Raw genomic sequence first — 19,662 nt, 5'->3', positions numbered from 1 at the left:
GGGGCCCGCGGCTGAGGCGGTGGCTCCCGCCGGCCTCCTGAGGGAGCAGGCGGCCCGCCGAGGGGCGGGTTCTCCCCACCCGGGTTTGGGGCGCTGAAGTGTAGTTTTAGGGCAGCCTTCTGAGTCGGTGGTGGATTTCCCGCCTTTCTCTCCTAGTGAGGTTCGTTAATTCATGTTCCACCATCCTACAAACGTCCCCGGTCCTGGGGAGAGAGTATTGGCTGTGCGTTGGAAGGTGTTACTTAATAGACCGCATTTCTGATGATTCCTTTCTCAGTATTTTGGGCGGTTTAAAATTAATTTGGCTAGTAGTGTGCCCTACTCTCTTGCTCACCCTTTCATCAAGCCGGCCTACTCTGAGTGGGCTACAAAGCTGGGTTAGTTTTCATCTTTCTCCAGGCAACTGAAGGTCTCCAATTAATTATTTACTGTCCAGGTGAAAGGACATAACTGGTACTGGTGTGGGAGCTGAGTAAATGTGTATTTTTGTAGAAGACAGTGCTGCAAATCATAAGTGAAAAATACAGAAAAACATTCTGAATAACGGGTTTTGGTCAAACTGGAGATGAGTAGAAATGCTTATAAGCTGTTTTTTTTCCATTTTGTGTGGGGTTTTTTGTTTGGTTGGTTTTTTTTTGTTTGTTTGGTTGTTTTGTTTTTTGTTTGTTTGTTTTTTATTCCAGGAATCAGGTTTTTATTCCTGGAAACACTTTTATGAAACAACATCTGTGGTTATGATAACCCAAAGACTGCAGTGCTCTCTCAACCACAGTACAGGTAAAAAGATGACTGTGAAGCAAAGAACAGTGTTGCATTGTCTAACAGTGGAAAACAGGGAAAAAGAAAGGCAGTATGGGCTTTGAATGAAAAATTTTTATGATTTAAAGCGCTTGTGCCATTATAATGAATTTTCTACTGCATTTCAGGTAAATACGACTAGAAAATTGAATTACTGCAATCTGTTCTTTGTGTATTCCTGCTTATATTAATCATGTAGACTTACTTATTAACGGAGGAAGAATTAACGTGTAGGAAAATAACCCAAAAGGTTGAGGAAAGGAACTGTTCAAAGCCACAAGAAAAATCAGTGTTGGTAACAATTATTTTCTCTAAGCATAATTATCAGTAGCTGAACATGTAAATCTCAGTTTTGCAACTGTGAAATTATGCTGATAAGTAAATACAGAAATTATTTTCTAAAATAACTGTAGTAAGTTACTCTGTGAACTTATATGTTAAGGACTATATATCGTTTTTATAAGGGAAAAAAGTTTATTCTAGTAATGGTCTTTACATTAAAGATAGATTAGCTATAATCCTGTAGTCCTGAAGTAAATACTCCTGTTCGAGAAGAAATGATAAATCTGTTAGCAGTAGCTGAATGTTTCAGCAGATGAGAGGCTTTCAAAGTGCATAATGAATTTCACTGTGAACCAAATTTCAAAAATGGATTTATAGTATGTTGTAAAGAAATAGTAGAAAATTACTGTGTGTAAAAACAGAGAATTACTGTGTGTACCTCATGTAGGTATATGTAGATATTGGTAAATATAATATGAATTTAGACTTGTGGATGGTTTCTTAGTAGTAACAGTTGTTACTCGTAGTAATGGTCAGAAGCTTTGCTGGTGTGGAACTTCGCTTAAGGGGATTGAGCCTCCTGCTTTGTTTACTTTTCCTGCATTTTATTAGAGAGGAGCTATCCCATTATATTTACTTTAATATTCAGTGTTATTTTTCTCCATCTTTGGTTCCAGTTGGAACAACCAAACTCCTGATTGATTCAAAGAATTAGTGGGAAAAGTAGTTAAGTCTAGTGTTTTGAATTAGAAAGGTAGGAGAGATACCAGTCCATCAGTATTCTTCACACCATCATTTCCATCTCTTACATTGCTCTAGTCCTGAGGGGAATGCAGTGCTTCTCTATCTGTCTCAAGCAAAACATTTCCTATTTATCAATACTATATTTATGGAACAAAGTTGGAATCCTCAGCAGGTGATTTTACTCATCTGTCATAATTAGTAATAAATGTAATACAACCTTTAGACATGCAGACATATTTGCCAGCAATTACAGTGGTAGTTCCTTTACTCAACCAACCTGGTTATCAAGTGTGTATATGCTCAATTCTGTTTCCTCTGCTCCTCTCCTTGCCTCCTGAAGTCTGTGGTTGTTTCTAACCAGCGTTGCTTACCCATTTCTCAGATGAGTTAATCTGATCTCTTATTATCCTTTCCCTTCCTCTCCCTCCTGCTGCACATAATATTATGGATCACCTTGTGGCTTTACTTGCATGGAATCAAATTTACTTGTAGGTGTAAACCGGGAAACAAGCAGAGAATTTATGTTCTCTGCGAGTAGGCAGGAGTGGACTGGGAGTGGGGAATAATTAGATCCTACTGCCCATTTTATTTAACCACTAGAGGACACTGCCTTTGGTTCCAAAATAGGTATTTGCACTATTAGTCCAAAGCAAGAGTCTCAAAACGCTGCCTCCCACCTGGCCTTGGAAGCATACAGCATCTTTATGTGCTACAAGAATTATGCATTTATCTTTTAATCTCTGCTATATGAAATACTCATTGAATCTCCTTATCTGCTTTTCTGTCCTTTATCTGACCATGTTACCATTTCTTCTTAATCCTGCTTTATAAACTGTGAAGCTTCAGTAGTCCCTCCAGAAGGTGAAATCTGAATCACAACAGACTTTCCTTGGTGTTGAGCTGGATTCTTTCAGCATGTCAATCTGAACAGGTATCACGATTTCTACAAAGCTGTTAGGAAGACACTCTTTAAATAATATTTTTAACCTATGATTTTTAGTCTTATTTAAAATATACTTTAAAAAGGCTACTTAAAGCATAACAGTTTCATGTAACGGACCTTTAATGGTACTGGAAATTTTCCCCTATAATTAATATCTGAAAAGGATGTTTTATACAGAAATAAGGTCTTAGGAAAATCTTTCTGCTTGCGATGGAAAGTATAAGATCTGTATATGCAAGAAAGTTTAAATGCTGGCATCTGCTTTGAGCTATTTTAGGGCAGTATATAGTGAGCGACTGGCATCTTTAGAAAATTTTTTTGAGGGAAATTTTAAATAAAATGTGCAACCATCTGTAATGATTAATTTTAATTCCTAGTAATACAGAATGATCGTGGTACAGTTTTGATTGGTTAAAGGCTGGGCATCTCTAAGTGGTTTGAGTCTGTAGAAAATCTGGCTGCAAATATTTTGGGATTAATTAACACCTATAGGTAACTGTGAAAATGCAAGCTAGGTACTTTGAGTCTAAAACAATCTTTTCCTCAGAAAAAAAGCAGCAAAATTGTTTCTAGATGTGCCTGTTCTTAGACCAAATGTAGTTTTGACCTGACAGGACAGTCTGCCTCTGTCCAGTTTCTCAAACACCTGCCTCTTTCTCCAGGTGTGCATTCACAGCTACTTTATTTTTTTTTTTTTTTTCCCCCCTTATGATTCTCTTCCTTAATTAATACAAACTGGTAGTTACAGGCAAATCTAAGATGCTTTTATTATTGATGAGTCATAATATTTTTACTATGACTCCAGTAGCTTTGCACAAACTAATCTGTGTTTTTCTGTATATTGTCGTGGAACAATTCCCTAGAAAGCAGAATGCATTGTTCAGAAAAAAAACAAAATAAAATTCCTGTTTCTGTGGCATGGTCAATAAGAGGAGATATTTTTAGAGATTGCTACTGGAAATTTAATGAAATACTAATACATGCAGCTGGTTATGCTTGTGGACAGCAGTGTTGTGTGGGGTAAACTGATTGACCTGACAAAGGTGCATGAGTATTGTTGGTTTTGCCTAGAAATGCTAATTTGAGCATGGGTAAATTCTCTTCAGTTCTGCAAGTATGGGGAGACACAGCTAGGGTTAAAAGTTGTCCTTCTAATCTGAATTCCTTCATTAGAAATGAATTATTTTACAAAGTGTATGTGAATTTAAAAAGATGTTGATTGACTGAGGCTTTTCATTATGGAATTTGCCCTCAGTATCTTCTCCTTGTCCCATGTGAGCGTAAATTTGTTGATCTTTAAGGTATGTGTTGAGAATCATTTGTTTACCGAGACTTAATGGCAGCTTAGCCACAGTAATGTTTGAAGACATGTTTGGATTTAGAATTTTGCTTAGACCCTGAAACCTACTCTCATTTAAGAGTAACTGTGTAGTTGATTATTTTTTTATTTTAGCTAAAATGTTTTAGAGGCCAAAATTAAGTCTTTGATTTTATGAGAAACTCGGGGAAAAAAAAAAAAAATTAATTTATTGTGTTTGAAAGCTGTATATAATCACAGTAAATGCAGTTAACCAGCCATTCTGGAACATAGCAGACAAAGGACTGCAATTAGTAGCAAGTTGAAAAACTGCCAGGCTTTTAAGGGGACTGATTTGAAATAATGAAAAAAAGACTAGAAGTGGTGCCATTTTTGTAGAAGAATGTAACAGAGCCTTTGAAATAGAAAATGTAAAGGTTATTAGATGTTTTGCTGGTGGTTATTGTAGGGTGTTTTTTTTTTTTTCTGTTTTAGACTCAGTTCTGGAAGTCTGGAATAACAGTGGGACTGCCAGATTAACATCATGTTTGTACCAAAAAGCATTGTTTTATACTAAGATGTTTGTTATCAGTTACACGATTTAAAAAAAAAAAAAAAAAAAAAGGCAAATCACACAGTGATTTTGTTACATGAATCAACAAACTACTAAAACTAATTGGGATGAACAGCAAGGAGCATCTGCAATTAGTACAGTCCTTCAGTCATTTTAAATAAATACAAGTTTTATGGTGAAACATAAACGTTCTTGCCTTACAAGTAAAGGAATGGGTGAGTACACAGGTATGGGCAGTTCCATGTTGCCATAGTGGCACTGTGAATTAAACCTGTCCCAAACATGAAAGGGTGCCATACACTCCACCCACGCCGAGGCAGCTCTGCGCAATGCAGTTCTCTTGGTTACTGACCTTAGTAACAACGTCTCTTTGTTTTGGCCTCTAGTATTTCTGTTAGGGATCTTGTGACAGTGCAAGTTTGTACTGACAGTGTTGTCTTCAACTCTTAAGTATCAGTCGCTAATTACTGAAATCTACCAATCACACTCATAGAGCAAAGGACCTGAACAGTATGTGAGCTTTATTTGCCTTTAATTTCCTTTCAGCTTTGTGAACCTGTCAATGCCCAGAAATCTTAACCTGTAGCTGGAAAAAGGAGCCCGTCCCACTGAAAAAATCCAGTCTGAGTTTAGTGCAGTCTTGTGCAAGTTGCATGCAGGTAGATATAGACATAAAAGGACCCTACCCTCATGTAAACTGCAGCATGTAGATATAACTTGAAGGTGAAGATCATTCCTACTGAACTCTATGTAAGTTGCTAGCCTCACTTGTTAGGATTTATTACTTGAAGATTACTGAGAAATACTGTACCAGAACAGAGGGAAATTACGTGTAAAGCTATTTCTTACAGCACGGCGTTCATAAGCCTGTTGTTAAAATGACAGGACTGTGTGTAGCTAACAATTGCAGGAAACTTAGCTTATCACAATCATATGAGTTTTCTATTACAGTCAAACAATACACAGTCCAAAAGCAACTCTTCCCCACCAGTCCCCCCCCCCCATAAATTCCCCTTGCTTCACAGCCTGGCTGCCCTGCAGCCACTTTTGTTACTAGGCGAGTGATTTAGCGTTTGAGAATTCTTGATTGTGTCAAAATAATTTTCTAACGATCAGTTAATTTAAGGAAGATTATATGAAGAACAAAACAAAAAAATCCTTTCTAAACAGAGTATGTATAGAAGAAATGTACATTTGAGGTTTTCTGTTTATTTGCTGGAAGTACAAGTTTTAAAGAATTAATGTTTCCTTCTGTGAGACCAGCCTGTTCCCTAGCCACTCAACACCCAAGATGCAATGCAAGCAAGGTAATTAGTGGTTGTCTAATTGGATTCCTTCATATAACATAGCATGTAAAACATTTTAGATGACCAGCAGCAGGAAAAAAACCACCAGATTTCTTTCAACAGAATATAATCCTGTTTTTTCTGGAAAGCTATTTGTAAGCCCACGGAAGATGCCTAGTGGCTTTCTGCAAAGAATCATCAGAACAAAGTGAGGATTTGGAGAATTGTCCCAAAATGAAGGAACTAAATCAGTCCTCACAAAAATGAATTTTTGCTGCGTAGCATGACACACTTTTGCCATTGAAATATCCCCTGTTCTGTGTACAGATACTAGAACAAGTTTCTGGTGTGGGAATAGACCCCTTAGAATACCATTGTGAAGTTTTCTTTCTTTTTCATTTCAAATTGCATTATCTACAATTAGGCTTTTGGATCTGGTGCAAGATACTCTGGAATAAAATTCACATCTTTCTAGAAAGTTAGATGTTTGCTAGTGTCACATTTTCCTAATCGCTAGAGCTGTCTTTGTACTACTAAATAAAACATTCTAGATCATGTTCCCTGGCTCTGAAGGCAAATGGCATGGCACAGCTTGCAGCCCTCCCTCCTCCAGGCAGGGTAGTCATTAATGTTGTCTCCCAGTATCAGCCCCCAGCCTGGGTTATCCCCTGCCTTAGGGAAATGCCAGCTTGCACTGACCAAAACCGTCCTGGGGAAGGTGCTCGCAGTGGGTGGCTTGAGCCATTCTCTGGATCTTTTTTGTTTACTACTGTAGAAATAGCCTAAGTAGCTAAACTAGACTTCCTTACATCTTGGCAAGTAATTAGTTTAGTCATGTGTAGAAACTTCTACAGTGTATGATAGTCCTGGTTTGGTGAAGTTGATGAAGTGCTGGTGTAGTTGTGATGCTGGCGGAGGTGCTTGGCTGTTGCAGTACTGGTTTTCATGGGTAGAATTTACTTGAATGCATTTCCTAATGAAATTAATCTGTGTTTTCTTTAAGAAAATAACTTCATTGAATGTTCTTTTTTGAAACTAGAGTTAATAAAATCAGAATTGCTTCAACTTCTGTGAACAAATCCATTGGAAATCTTGGTAATAGAAAAGATTTGCATCTTAAAGCACTGTAGACTCATTAAAATTCTTCTCATGGATAATTAAGGAAAAGTGAATTAAAAGGAAAGTTTAACAGTAAGCAGCTCACAGGCACTGCGACATTTCAAGCATGTTAAAATCAGGAAGAAAATAGCTTTTGTAGTTATAGTCTCCTCCTCTTGTATTACGTGTTTTTTTTTTTACCAAATAACCAGTTACTGTTGGTTTCTTCAGTTGTCCAAAGAGCTTATTTATGTGTGACCCGCACAGTTCTGTAGCATATTTGTGACCAGCTTTAGAGGGTTTATCAGCATGCCAAACAGTGGAGAGACTCTTACGAAAAAATTCCGAGATGAAAATGCAACGCATGTCTCAGAAAGCTATGAAAATGGGTAAAGTAGCTTGAGTACTTATTTTAACAAACATTATTTTACCAATTTTTCACAACTTAAGTTTGTCTTCTACTACTGCATAGATCCACAAAAACCTTGTCTGCCTAATGGTATCTCTGCTATCTAAGGTATCTTTTGAGCTAAAATGAGAGAAAATTGTAATGAAGATTCTAAATAAATCTATTCTCCTATGCTAATTTCCAGTTTGGCATTAAACCTAATAGCATCGGTCAGTATGGACTATGTTGCTTGTATCCTATTTGCATATATCTAGCTGTATAGCATTCATTTTATAGCACAGAGGCTCTTACCCCCAGAAGTGGGCTCAGCAGAAGTTCTTGTGTAGCAGTTCCAACAAGAGGTATGTTTAGCTCCTGTGGCTCAGCCGCTCACAGCTTAGTGAAAATATGGAAGGCTAGGTGAAAATACTTGTGAACTATTAGACACTTATGCTTCAGTATATTAAATGGTTAAAAGCTTTCCAACCATGGGGTGAGATTCCGGTATTTGACAATGCCTTTAAAATAGCAAAGTTCAGATAGTCAAGTTAAAAACCACCAAACAGTTGATGCTACTGTGCCGTTCCTTCACGCGTCTCTGATGGTAAGAGGGGCACTAAACACTCTAGAAGTTCAGTAGCGGTTGCTCTGAAGGTATTACAATGCATATAATGGACTTCTGAAAGTACCCTGGCTGCAGCTATGGAAGTAGGTGTCTTCTGAATCTGGGGATTAATCCTTGGATGGTAATTGGCCTTTGTGGTTGAGCATCTTCTTTCCGTCAAAGGCGACAGAACCTAACAAGGTAACCCATATCTTAGAGATGGGACTGGGGAACTGAATTTTAGAAGAGTTTGTTTTAGGTTTTATATTAGCTTTTTACATGTAAGGTAACCCTGCTGACTGGTGTCTTCTTTCTGTCCCAGGCAGCACAAAAGGGAAAAATACTTTCTTTTTCATGTTACTTCATACCTGGAACGGTATCTTCCATTAGAGAAAGCTTCCCATCTCTAGAGTTTTTGGAAATACCTATTTTAAGAGTACAACAACACATCTCATAGGAAATGTTTCACTTCTGATGATTATAAATTTGTCAGTATTGCTGAGGACTAATTATCCACTCCCAGAGACTGAACTATTGTATCAGGTAGATACTTACTCTTCTGTTAAATTAAATCTAACTTCACATTTGTTTAGATAACAACTTGCATGTTATGTCACTTGGAAGATATTCTTGACTGTTTCAGCTAAGCAATTGAATGAGATCATTCTTATCATGATTTCTTCTGTTCTGGCTTTGTAATTCTGGATAAGTATCATTAGGAGCAAACGGTAGACTTAATGTTTTTAAAAAAGAAAAAGGTTTAAGAAATCTTTGAAAGCTTTTGAATGTGGTGTTGTTGCTTTTGGAGTCTACTACAGTTAATACTAAAATAGTCATTTTTTTCTTTAATCTGTCCGAAGATCATAAAACAGTATTTGACTTGTGATTAGTATATGTACACACATTGGCTCATGAAAGTTAGGATTTTGCTAAATTAGTAATAATGTCTCTATTTTTGTCCATGCGTACTTCTATTTGTGACATGCTTAAGCAAAAAAAAAAAAAAGTTTCCATGTTTTCTTTATTAAAAAAAAAGCTAAAAGAGAACTTAAAAGTATATAGTTGTTTGCACCCACTGCAAACGGGAAATCTAAGCTTCCTGTATTAGAAAGGTGTTTAGTTTGTTTCTGAATTTCTAGTTAAAGAATATCACAGAGACTAGAACTCCAAATACTTTTGATGCATTCAGAGTCTTGGCATAAATACTACTTTGTTAGTCTTTTGAGGAAGTTAGTGCATGTTAAATGGTGTTGTTTAGCTGATGTGGTTTGAAGTTAGGTAGCAAACTTTATACACCTTTTTTGTATGCTGGAAGTAGGATTCCAGCTAGAAAGTACTAGACAAAGAAAATAAAATTCTAGCAAAATGGAAAGAGGAAAAAAAGGAACTTTTATAAAGCTGAAATTGAATCAGTGTGACCTAAAAAAATGAAGAAGAGATCAAATGATGAGTTCTGCGTGACCTAACTTTTCTGTGCTCTCTGCAAATAGCCATAAAGAGGCAGCTACTGGAAGGTTTCAGCTTCAGGTCTGGGATTTTCTTGTGCAGGGGAGAACAGAGCCAGAAAATCTGTACCAAGGTTAGCAAAGGGTTGTAGTACACTCCCAACTGCTGAATAGAGCCTTTTTGGGGGGATAAAACCAGGCTGGATACATTGTTCATTCTTTCCAATTCGCCCACGTAGTTCTCAGCTATCTGTAAAACTGGTCTTCTCACCAAAATAAATGGCCTGATTTTTTGAGGCTATTTAGTCATAACAAAAGAAAAAAATATTTTTGTTTTATTTTTTGCAAGTAAGGAGATAGGTTTTACTAGAAGGTGTGTGCCAACTGTGTTATGTGGCAAGATAGGTCTCAACTGTTAACTTCATCTTTAGTACTTTGTTCTTTCTTAAGCATTTGTGTGGCTTTTAAATATACCTTTGTGTGGGAAGAAGTTGTATGAATAATTTGAGAAAGACTGGTTTCTTGTGCACTATGAAAAGTAAACTGATTGTCAAATCAGCTGACTCTTTTTGCATGAGTAGGAACATATCTGGGCTGATGTGTGGCCCCCATTTTAATTCTCATGAGGGCATGAAAATCAGTTAAAACCTAAATCTATCCTGTTCTTTGAGGACAAAGGGAAATTTTAAATAGAACAAATAAGGGATGTGTTACAATATTGCCCTAATTTGAGTAGCTGAGTAATTGGTAAATAAGACAACCAGACATAATAGGCAGCAATGTCCTTGTAAAGGACCACGAGGACCTTTTTTGACTCTTCACTCTGCTCCTTAATATAGAAAGAATTTTACATGTTGTACAAAATTAGGATGTAAAGAGCTAAAGTTGTGTGTCATTACAGTGCTGGTTGTTTTTTTTTTTTTTCCTCATGCCATGGAAAAGAAGAGAACACCTTCGAAATGTCTTGGGTAACAATTCCTGGCTCCTCAGAGCCTGGAGATGCAGTATTTGCTACTTGGCTATTTATGTGCTGGTCACAGATTCCTGTTTAGTTGCTGAGCTATCAAAGCTTTGGTGCTATGTTGCTATGTTGATTTAAGTACAAGCGACTTTATTGTCTTTGTCTAGAACTCCAGGACAAATCTGTGATTCTAAGTTTATTGTCTTCCATTCCCTCATACAACCTCTCCCTAGAGCTCTGTTTTAAAATCCTGGATTCAGCACTTGAAGGACGCATGGGGAATCGGGAAAGGATTACTCGTGAATGGGATCCAGATGCAGATACTTAGTTTCTGAAGTTTCTAGGCAAAGTGCCAGAATCATTAAAGTTTTCAGAGGTACCCCAAGGTAATTTAAATCGTTGATTTTTGCTGCCAGAAGAATTGTCAGATGATTACTTAATAATTCCATCTTGAATTCAAATGTCCCAGTGAACTGTTGAAAATGCTGAACACCCAGTGAAAGGTACTTTGGAATGTGCTGATGTAGGCTCAAAACATACTACCAAAAGCAGCTCTCATGTAGATTAAGGCTGGTGGAATGTTATATAGCCAGGTTGTTCTGGAGAACTTGTAACAAAAGCTTAGAAAAGAAATAAATTCCCATTGTTAGAACAGAGGTAAATATTTCGGACATTTGTCACAAAGAGTGAAGCAGTAAAAGATGCACAGTGAATGGAAGAAGGATTTTTTTTCCATGTACTTTATTATGGATTATTTAAATAATCAAACAACTAAACTGTAGGAGTTTAAGAGATAGAATTCACCAGGTCATGCTCAGGAGAAGCAGTGAGAGATTAAAACAAAATGTATGAAGTCGTTCTGTCTTGGAAGAAATGCCTATTTTCCAATTCAGGCTATTTTTATGTATTAAATAAGATTCATATTTAATATTTAGGAAAGCCAGTGTTTGAGGAAAAAGTACTTGTGCAAATGGGGATTTGCACACCTTGCTCCCCAAGATAAACACCTGCATATTACAAAATATTTCCTTGGGCAAGGCAAGCAGAGAAAGGAGTTTAATTATAAGGTGGAGACTCTGTTGTAAGAACTATGTAGTAACATGCTTACTGCCACTTGAAAGTAGCCTGATGGGTGAGCTTGTAAATGATATTCTCAGAGGAGCAGTGAAGCAGATGAAGGAGCTATACTGCTTTGGATCATCACGGTGTGGGCAAAATCCAAGTGAGCCTCCCTGAGAGCCATTGAGTCTGGAAGCAGGGTTATGAGAGCATTCCCAGGAGAAAATAAACTGATCGCTCTGTGGAAAAAGCATGTAAGTGGCAGAGAAATTGTATGCAGTCAGCAGACATTACAGCTGAGCATTCCCTTATTATTGGCTGTGTTCTTTGTTGTAGAATATCTGCAGGGTAATTTATTTTGAAGGAACAAAAGTACAAAAATCATGCAGTAGTTTATAATAAAGCTTTGGCAGTTAAGCAGACAGGAACTGCAGTAACATGGTTGACCATAGCCATAGCTTTGTACCTTGAACATATTTTTCTTCTAAAATTAGGCATCATATTAATCTCAATTTATCTGAGAATTTATATTACGAATGCAGTATCTTCAACAGTGAACATTTCCCATACATTAAAACAGAACAAAATTAATTAATAAAAATATTTTCACTGTATGGTGAGCCCACACATATGGTACAACACTATCCAGGAACAAGGTGAGAGTGGAAAAGCGGTGTAATGGGAGAACTAGCTAACTACTAACTGTTTTAACTGCAGAAAAAAAAACGTGTAAGTCTTTTCTGTGGGCAGTTGTGAATGTGATTTCCAGAGTTTTAAGTACTTTGGCTTGCTATATGTATATAAAGGGTTATGAGTAAATATCCTGACATCTAAAGGAATACCTTCTACTGAATAATGTATTAACAATACACATAGGTAATTATTTGATAAACTGCTTATTTTTGCAAATTTATAGAAAGCTGGTTTATTTTTTTACATTCTAATAATCCTTGTAGAGAGCCAACGTATAAATTTAACATTGACAAAGGTGCGGGAGGTGAATGATAGCAGTAAGTAATAGGAATACAAAAAGAATATGAGATGTCTTTTTACTTGCCACTATACAACATCTGTTTAACTTCCTCTTAAATCTCATGATAATGATTACCACATAACAGTGTTCATATTCTGTTGGTGAAATTTGTGATCTTGGAAATCACCCTGCAGATTTGAGGCCAAAATATATTGAACCCTACAACAAGTTCACAGTTTTTAAATTTGAGAGAAAAGATTCTAACCTAATTATACAAGTCGATCAATGTATTCTGTGAGGCTTATTAAAGTGAGAATTTCTGTAAAACATTTTCTCTGTAGAAATCATTGGTTCATTATCATATTAAAGACTGACTTAATAGATTATTTTCAGTTTTATTTTTAGTATTTTCACAGGATTTTACTGTGAGGATAGAATTTAGAAGACAGCAAATATCTGACCGTATTTGACCTAGAATATGAGATGTAAGCAGAAATTCCAGTTACCGGAGAGGAAACATAGAGCCTGTGCAAGGAAGAGGCCAATTCCAAAGTCCCTTGAAACTAAAAAATTATGGAAATCAGTATCACAATAAGTAGTGCAGTTAATCAGACACTTGGTATCATTATGGTAACAGAAAAAACCATTTTTTGTAATGTGTAACTTCAGCAAAGGAGCACTGCTATTTCATAATGATAAAAGTGGAGAGATTTAGCTGTTACATTTAGTTTCTGTACTTACAATAAGAAATGGTACTGTATTAATTGATTTCTATCAAATACACATAGTTAAAAGAGTAATTGCTATGCCAGCAAATTCAGACTGGATGCTTTGCTTCTGGTGAATCATCACCATTTGTAAGGACTGTCAGTTACATCAGTCATTACATCAGGCATTATTTTAGCATTATAATATCAGTCACACTTGCATTACTTCCCCTGGTTGGCAAAGATAAATCTCACTAGAGCTGTTATAATCTTGGAAACACAGAAGGAAAGGAAACTTTCCCTTTGTTAATCCAATGTAGAGAATGTTCCAATTTTTGTTTTTTAGGTTGGCCTGATGTGTGAGAACAGCTTCAGTACGATATAACATCTAGCTGGCACAGAGTAGTGGTGGCAGCTGGAAGCGAGTTGTGCTACGATAGGATTTGCCCCAAACCTCTGGATAAACAGTCAGGCAGAGCGTGCTGTGCCTCTGTCTTGGATTTAGGGGGTGTGCACATGTGTGGAATTCAGGCCACAGGTGAGGTCATGTTTGATAGAATGGTACCTGGAAATTAAATCCCAAATTACATCAGGAAATACTGTCATTCAGAAACCACCCCTGCTAATGGAGTTATACAGAAGTATGCATTGTTTAGTTCTAGCTGGTTAATGTTGTGTAACATGAACTCAGTTTGTTCTAATTGGCTTGCTAAAGTGACCTCTACTGTTAAATCCTCTGTGGGTGCTTTGTAGAGGTTTTTGTGTATTACCTTTGAAATCGTATACTTTTTTTAATGCAGAAATTGAATGTGGAAGATCCACTTTTAAACTGGTAGTTGGATTTTGGAACATGCTGTCCCTGCACTAATAACACTAAATAATTTATGCAGAACTTCAGCCTTCATAACTAATTGAGCAGCCAAAGTCCAGATTTCCAAAGCATTTTGGTTTTACTGGGGCATCTCACCACCAAACTGTAATTTTGCAGTGTGTTTTCTCCTTGCTGCACTATGCTCAGGAAGCTCGTGATTAAACAGTCCCACCGAATTCTGCTCGATTCAGTCTTACTTGAACAATTACAGATTACATAGCCATTCTTGGATCTTTACTTAATCTTTAAAGGAAAATCTCATAACAAAAGCTAAAAGTAACAACAGTAGAAGCATACTCTTTCACTCAGAAGGGATCGTTCAGAACATACACAGAAATTGTTGATGGAAGAGTCAGTTTCTTAAGTGTACTTTCAGGGCAAAAAACCCCAATGCTCAATTTGACTGCCTAGTCTGTAGAGGCAGGTAACAACTACTTTGCATGCAGCATTACTAACAGTCCCGAAGATACTTAATGCAAGGAGCTCCTTGTATCACATGGCATGTTGAAGCATTATCAGAGCAAGCCTAGAAGTTCAGACTTGCTGGTTGATTATTTTTCTATTAAGGGAACATAATATAAACCGAACCAATATCTTATAACAGTCAGATGGAAGTAAAGCAAGCTAAAGAGATTTTCATCTGGGAAAAGTCATCAATGAGTATTAAAAGTTTTGAGTAGCCTCACAGGAGACTCTTCTGATATATTACTAATCAGGACTGTTGTCTTCTGAGGGCTTTTTCGCTATTCATTGTCATCAAGAGTAATGTTCAGTTATATTTTGACTAGGACTTTGTGTTACTTGTTTTGTAAAACAATAATTTAAGCTTTAGTATTCAAAGGGTATTTAAAGGTAAAGATTGCACTAGATTTCTAAATAGCAAATGTAGTTTTTCTTTAGGAAAAAACTCAAGAACTATTAAGTGTTTTTAAATTATTTCAGATGTTTTGTTTTGGTTTTGTTCTCAAGTATGTCTTCCTGGTCCATCATTCTGTCCTCGCAATCCCACTTTGTTAAGTCACCGTTTTCCAATATATCAAACACAGGCTTACCATTCAAAATGCAGTATAATCCCCCTCTATATTTAAATTACTCAGTTTCTCATCAACATCTGCCTTCACCAAGCCAGGGACTATTTTCAGAGCCTAACTCTCTGCTTATCAGACAAGCCCTTTCATGTTTCATCCCATTATGCCATTAACAAGAGAGGAAATAGCTTCACAGGCAAGATTAGTGATGACTCCTCATTTTCCTTCAGCTGCTGTTGCGACCCATACCTCTGCTCTGAGACAGAGATCTGCAGCCTTCCAGTAGCAAGGGAGGAAATGCACTGCAATTGTTTCTTCTGATGGGAGAAGAATTACAAAACCGGCTAAATTCTTGCAAAAGGGATCCAGCTTGGTGAAGGCTTTCTCAAATAATGATTTCATAGTGAATAACAGTAATAAATTCTAGGAGTGTCCCACATACAGGTATTCTACAAAATGTCGTTGTTAATATGAGATAGGAAATACTGTCTGACGTGGTATTTGGTCCTGTTGTTTGCTACCTGGCTCTGCTGCGTAAAATAACTGCTTTTGAAGTTCTTACTTATTTAAAAGCTGGGAAGGGCATTGTTTGGGCTTCATTTTCCTACATTTTGAGTTAATTTATTACACTGTGAAGGGGAAGGACTTGAAGCTTCATTCAGGACTCTTCTGTTGTACCTGTTGAGAGGGAATGAAGGTAATCCTAACTTGTTCTTGGCCTCTGAAGACTGCCAATCCCTTGTTCTATTACATTAAAGCAGCTAAATTAAAAAATCTGCATGCTGCTATTCATGAATAATCTGCAGTACATTACTTTATGCAGTAATTTCTAAACGCTTAGTTATTGTTTAGATATTTTGCTCATATAATCCTTTGCAGTATGTTACCTTACAGGCTTTCTGGTTTTGAGTTAGTATTATCTGTGCTTTAAACTTCGTCTACTTATTTTAAGCCAAGAAAGGTTAATTTTGTCCATGTAGTAATGATAATTTGTTGCTTTGGTGAAGTTTGGAGAAACTTTATTATTATTAGGAGCTAAATCTCCTTTTCCTAGCCTTAAAAAAACAGCCAGCCAACAACAAAAAAACCTTTAACCTCAGAGCTTCAACAGTTATCAACAGTGACGATTTATGAGGTATTGTGAGTACAGTGGCAGTATGGTCACGGTTAAGATTGATAATTTGTTGTTTGTACTTGCATGGTTCGTGGCCTTTCTGTCAAGATTCAAAATTAGTGTCTCCATCTGGTAAATTCCGTGATGTTGAAACCAAAAGTTCACTGTATGAAATAAGAATGTCATCCTTAGAGTGAAGGCATTTCCCTGTTTAATCCAATTATAGTGGAGTTAGCAACAAAGAAGCAATATGTTCTTTATTCCTCTGAGCTTTCTATTTTCTCCTATTTGTATTTGTAAGTGCTTGCATGCTGTGGTTTTCTTTTCCCTTGCATATATTGTATGTTGGTTGTAGTGGATGCTACTAGCTCTCCTGGTTAACTTTTTAATAGTATATTTTATTTTAGAGTCTTTACAGATGCACAGACTGTCTGCAAAGATTCGCTGCCTTGTTTGGAGGAGACCCAACATGAAGGCATAAAGCCAACAGGTAAGCATGTAAAAGATGATCCTTGGAAATTTGAGCTCTTTTTAGAATTTTTTTAAATGCAATTTTTGTGTGTATTCTAGCAAGTTATGACTGACAATTTTTCAATGCTGAGATAAGGAGAGGCAGTCAAAAATAAACTGAAGTGAATCAGGGCAACTGAAAAATTTTCAGGAGCTTTCTGTAAACTTGCATGAATTCAATAGTTACCCGCAGTTTTTGTCTGTATTTGAGATGGTTACTAGATAAAAGTGAAAAATACCCTGATCCCTTGGAAAATCATACCAATTCTTGTGTTACCTTTAGCATCACAGCCTACTTACCAGCTGTCAGCTATTGAGGATTTGCCATACTGTGTAATAACTGGAGGCTGTAAAGGAATAGCTATGCTTTGGTCAGTTCTGTGTTGCATTGTAGCGTATGCGTACTGTAATTTTAAACCAATTGCAGTGGTAGATTAAGCTAGTTGTGCTACCATGTGGCTTAAAAAAGACTTACTAGCAGACCTTTCTGAGGTTCTTTTGGAAGGCTTGCAGCCCTGAGGGGGCTCTCTGTTGCCTTGGTGAGGCTGCTACTGGTATCTAAGTTTGCACATTTAAACAGGGAATATTTGTTCTGTGAGACAATTGGAGCAATGACTACAAGTGGATTTTGAAGAAATAACTGATCTATGTGATATCTCACATGCAGACTTTATACATATGTATAAATATATACCTGTATGCATATATATTTATTTTTAAAAAGGGAGTTCTTTGATACACAATAGGTTTCTTTGCAAGAATTGAACTGCTAGCCATTTGCTTTTTCAGTAAGCAGTAAATAAATTCAGATGGATAAAGGTGGTAACTTCTGTTTTCAAATTTTCAGGGCATTTTGATGAAGTATTTGAGACATGTATTGTATACATAAGTGATTACTGAGGCTGTGATTCTGCAGAGTACTTGCTTGTTTGCTTGTGAAGGCTCTGACCTATTTTTCTAAGAATTTATCTGGGACGCTTGTTACTGCTGTCAGCTACCTACCCTGCTTCTCTCCCAGTGGTTGCTCCTGGCTGCAATTTAGAGTAATATGCTGGGCTGTAAACCACAGTGCTCAGGAAGGAATGCACATGCCATTCAGCCACTCCTGCAGAGGTGACCACAACCTCTGGAAGAAAAGTGAGGTGAACAGCTGAGGGTAGGAGCCATTTCAGCTGTTCCGTCATGATTTTCCTGCAAACAGCAAGTCACACCCCATCCATTTTCATGAAGTAGTTCCTTTATTTGTGTTTAGATATGCTTCTAAATTGATGAATCAGGAGCTTACAATTTAAGTTAGCCTTTGTCTTTTATTTGATTTGGGGAATCTGTGGCACTACTTGTTATCCATTTAAATGAGAAGCACTGTTTGATTTGGAAACATCCCACAGCTATGCAGATGCTGAGTGTTAAACTGAGGACTGAATGTCAGAAAGTTCTCCCAAAAAATCTTTTGAGAGAAGAAAGCTCAGTGTCTAGTTGCAGTGGCTCTGTTTTGTTTATCAAGAGAGGAGATTCAGATGTTTTCTAGTAGTGCAGATATGTCTTCCTCATTTTATAATTGATATGTTCTGCAACCTCAGGAGTAAATTTGTCTAATGAGGACTGCAGATTGTTCTGGAATTTTTTCCCCATTCTTTTTCATCCATGTATGGAAGCTCATTCCTGTGGGACCAGGACAGATTTTGGTTTTTCTAATGCATATGTAAATCCAGAGTAATCTTACTGCTGGCAGCAAGCATTATACTGGCTTAAAACCCACGTAAAGTTAAGAGAACTCATTCATACTGGTTTTATACTGATGGAATTGCGAAATAATTTATGTTGGAAAACACCACTGGAGAGCAGCTAGTCCAGCTTTCTGCTCATAGGAGGTCTTGTGGCTTTTTTCGGCTGAGTTTTGAAAACCTCCAAGTATGGAGATTCTGCATCCTCTCAGTCCCTTTTAAGGATGTCACCTGCATTGTGAAATTGTTTTTCTTTATCATCAAGAACTTTCCTTGCTATAGCTCATGTCCGTTGCCTCTTGTTCTTCTGCTGTTTGCCTCTGAGAAGAATCCGTCTTCAAGCACCCCCTGTCAGTATGTGGCAGACTGCAGTCTCTTCTCCAGATTGAAGAAACCCAGCTCCTTTAGGGGCTTCTCATACATGGCACACTCCAGGCCCCTGACTATCTGGGAGTCCCTCTTCTGGGCTTGCTTCGATTTGTCAGGATCTCTCTCTTGCACTGGGGCTTCCAAAGCTGCACACTGCTTCAGGTGCACCCTCATGAGTACTGAGTAGGGGGAGATAATCGCTTGCCTTGATCTGCTGACTATAATCTTACTAATGCAGCTCGGGATGTAGTTAGCCTTTATCTTCACCAGGACAGACTACTGTCTCGCGTTCAGCTTGTCCACTGGGAATCACAGGGGTTTTTCTGCTGAGCCAGCTGGTATCCAGTCAGTACTGTTGCATGACGTTACCCTACCCTGAGTGCAAGGCTTACATTCACCCTTGTCAAGCTCTGAGGTTTGTCAGCCCTTTTGCTGAGGTCTATCTGAATGGCAGTCCTGCCTTTTGGCATGTTGGTCATTCCTCAAGTTTGGTGTCATCTTTGAAGCTGGTGAGGGTGCATTCTATTGTCTGAGACAATAATGCAGTCATTAAACAGTATCGTTCTCAGGACTAACCCCTGAAGAATGTCACTTGTAATTGACTGCTAGCTAGACTTAGAAATGTTGACCACTGTTCTCGAAGACTAATTATCCTGCCAATTTTTTATTCACCTGTTATTCCAACTCCATCCGGTCCAAACCTTTCAAGGATGCTGGGGGTAACCTTGTTAAAGGTAAAGTGAACAACATGCCACTGCCCTCCCCATCTCAGAGCCAGTCATCTTATCATGGAAGGCAGTTGTGTTGGATTTACCAAGCCTAATTCAAGTCTGTTCATTCTGGTCTCAGTCACCATTAAAATGCTTTCTAAGAGAGTTTGTTCTATA

At 37.4% G+C, this 19,662-nt stretch overlaps 1 protein-coding gene across 10 annotated transcripts in view; it reads left to right on the top strand.

The window, feature by feature from the left end:
* Positions 1–19,662, top strand: part of ACSBG1 (acyl-CoA synthetase bubblegum family member 1) — a 44,521-nt gene that overhangs the window by 177 nt on the left and 24,682 nt on the right. For 2 of the 10 annotated variants that reach the window (XM_032990512.2, XM_032990510.2), the window contains exons 1-2: positions 7,241–7,411; positions 16,580–16,662. In XM_032990512.2, coding sequence (XP_032846403.2) covers positions 7,332–7,411; positions 16,580–16,662 — 163 coding nt within the window. In that variant the 5' untranslated portion in view covers positions 7,241–7,331. Of the gene's footprint in view, positions 1–21; positions 161–683; positions 778–7,240; positions 7,412–8,197; positions 8,216–10,686; positions 10,807–15,332; positions 15,503–16,579; positions 16,663–19,662 lie in introns of those variants that run through there. The other 8 variants (XM_032990513.2, XM_032990511.2, XM_042803920.1 and 5 more) reach the window with 7 other exon arrangements.

Source organism: Tyto alba, unplaced genomic scaffold (genome assembly GCF_018691265.1).
Source record: "Tyto alba isolate M040663 unplaced genomic scaffold, T.alba_DEE_v4.0 Super-Scaffold_41, whole genome shotgun sequence".
Classification (NCBI taxonomy): domain Eukaryota; kingdom Metazoa; phylum Chordata; class Aves; order Strigiformes; family Tytonidae; genus Tyto; species Tyto alba.
Note: the sequence above shows the minus strand (reverse complement) of the source record. Positions and strands in the feature narration are given on the sequence as shown.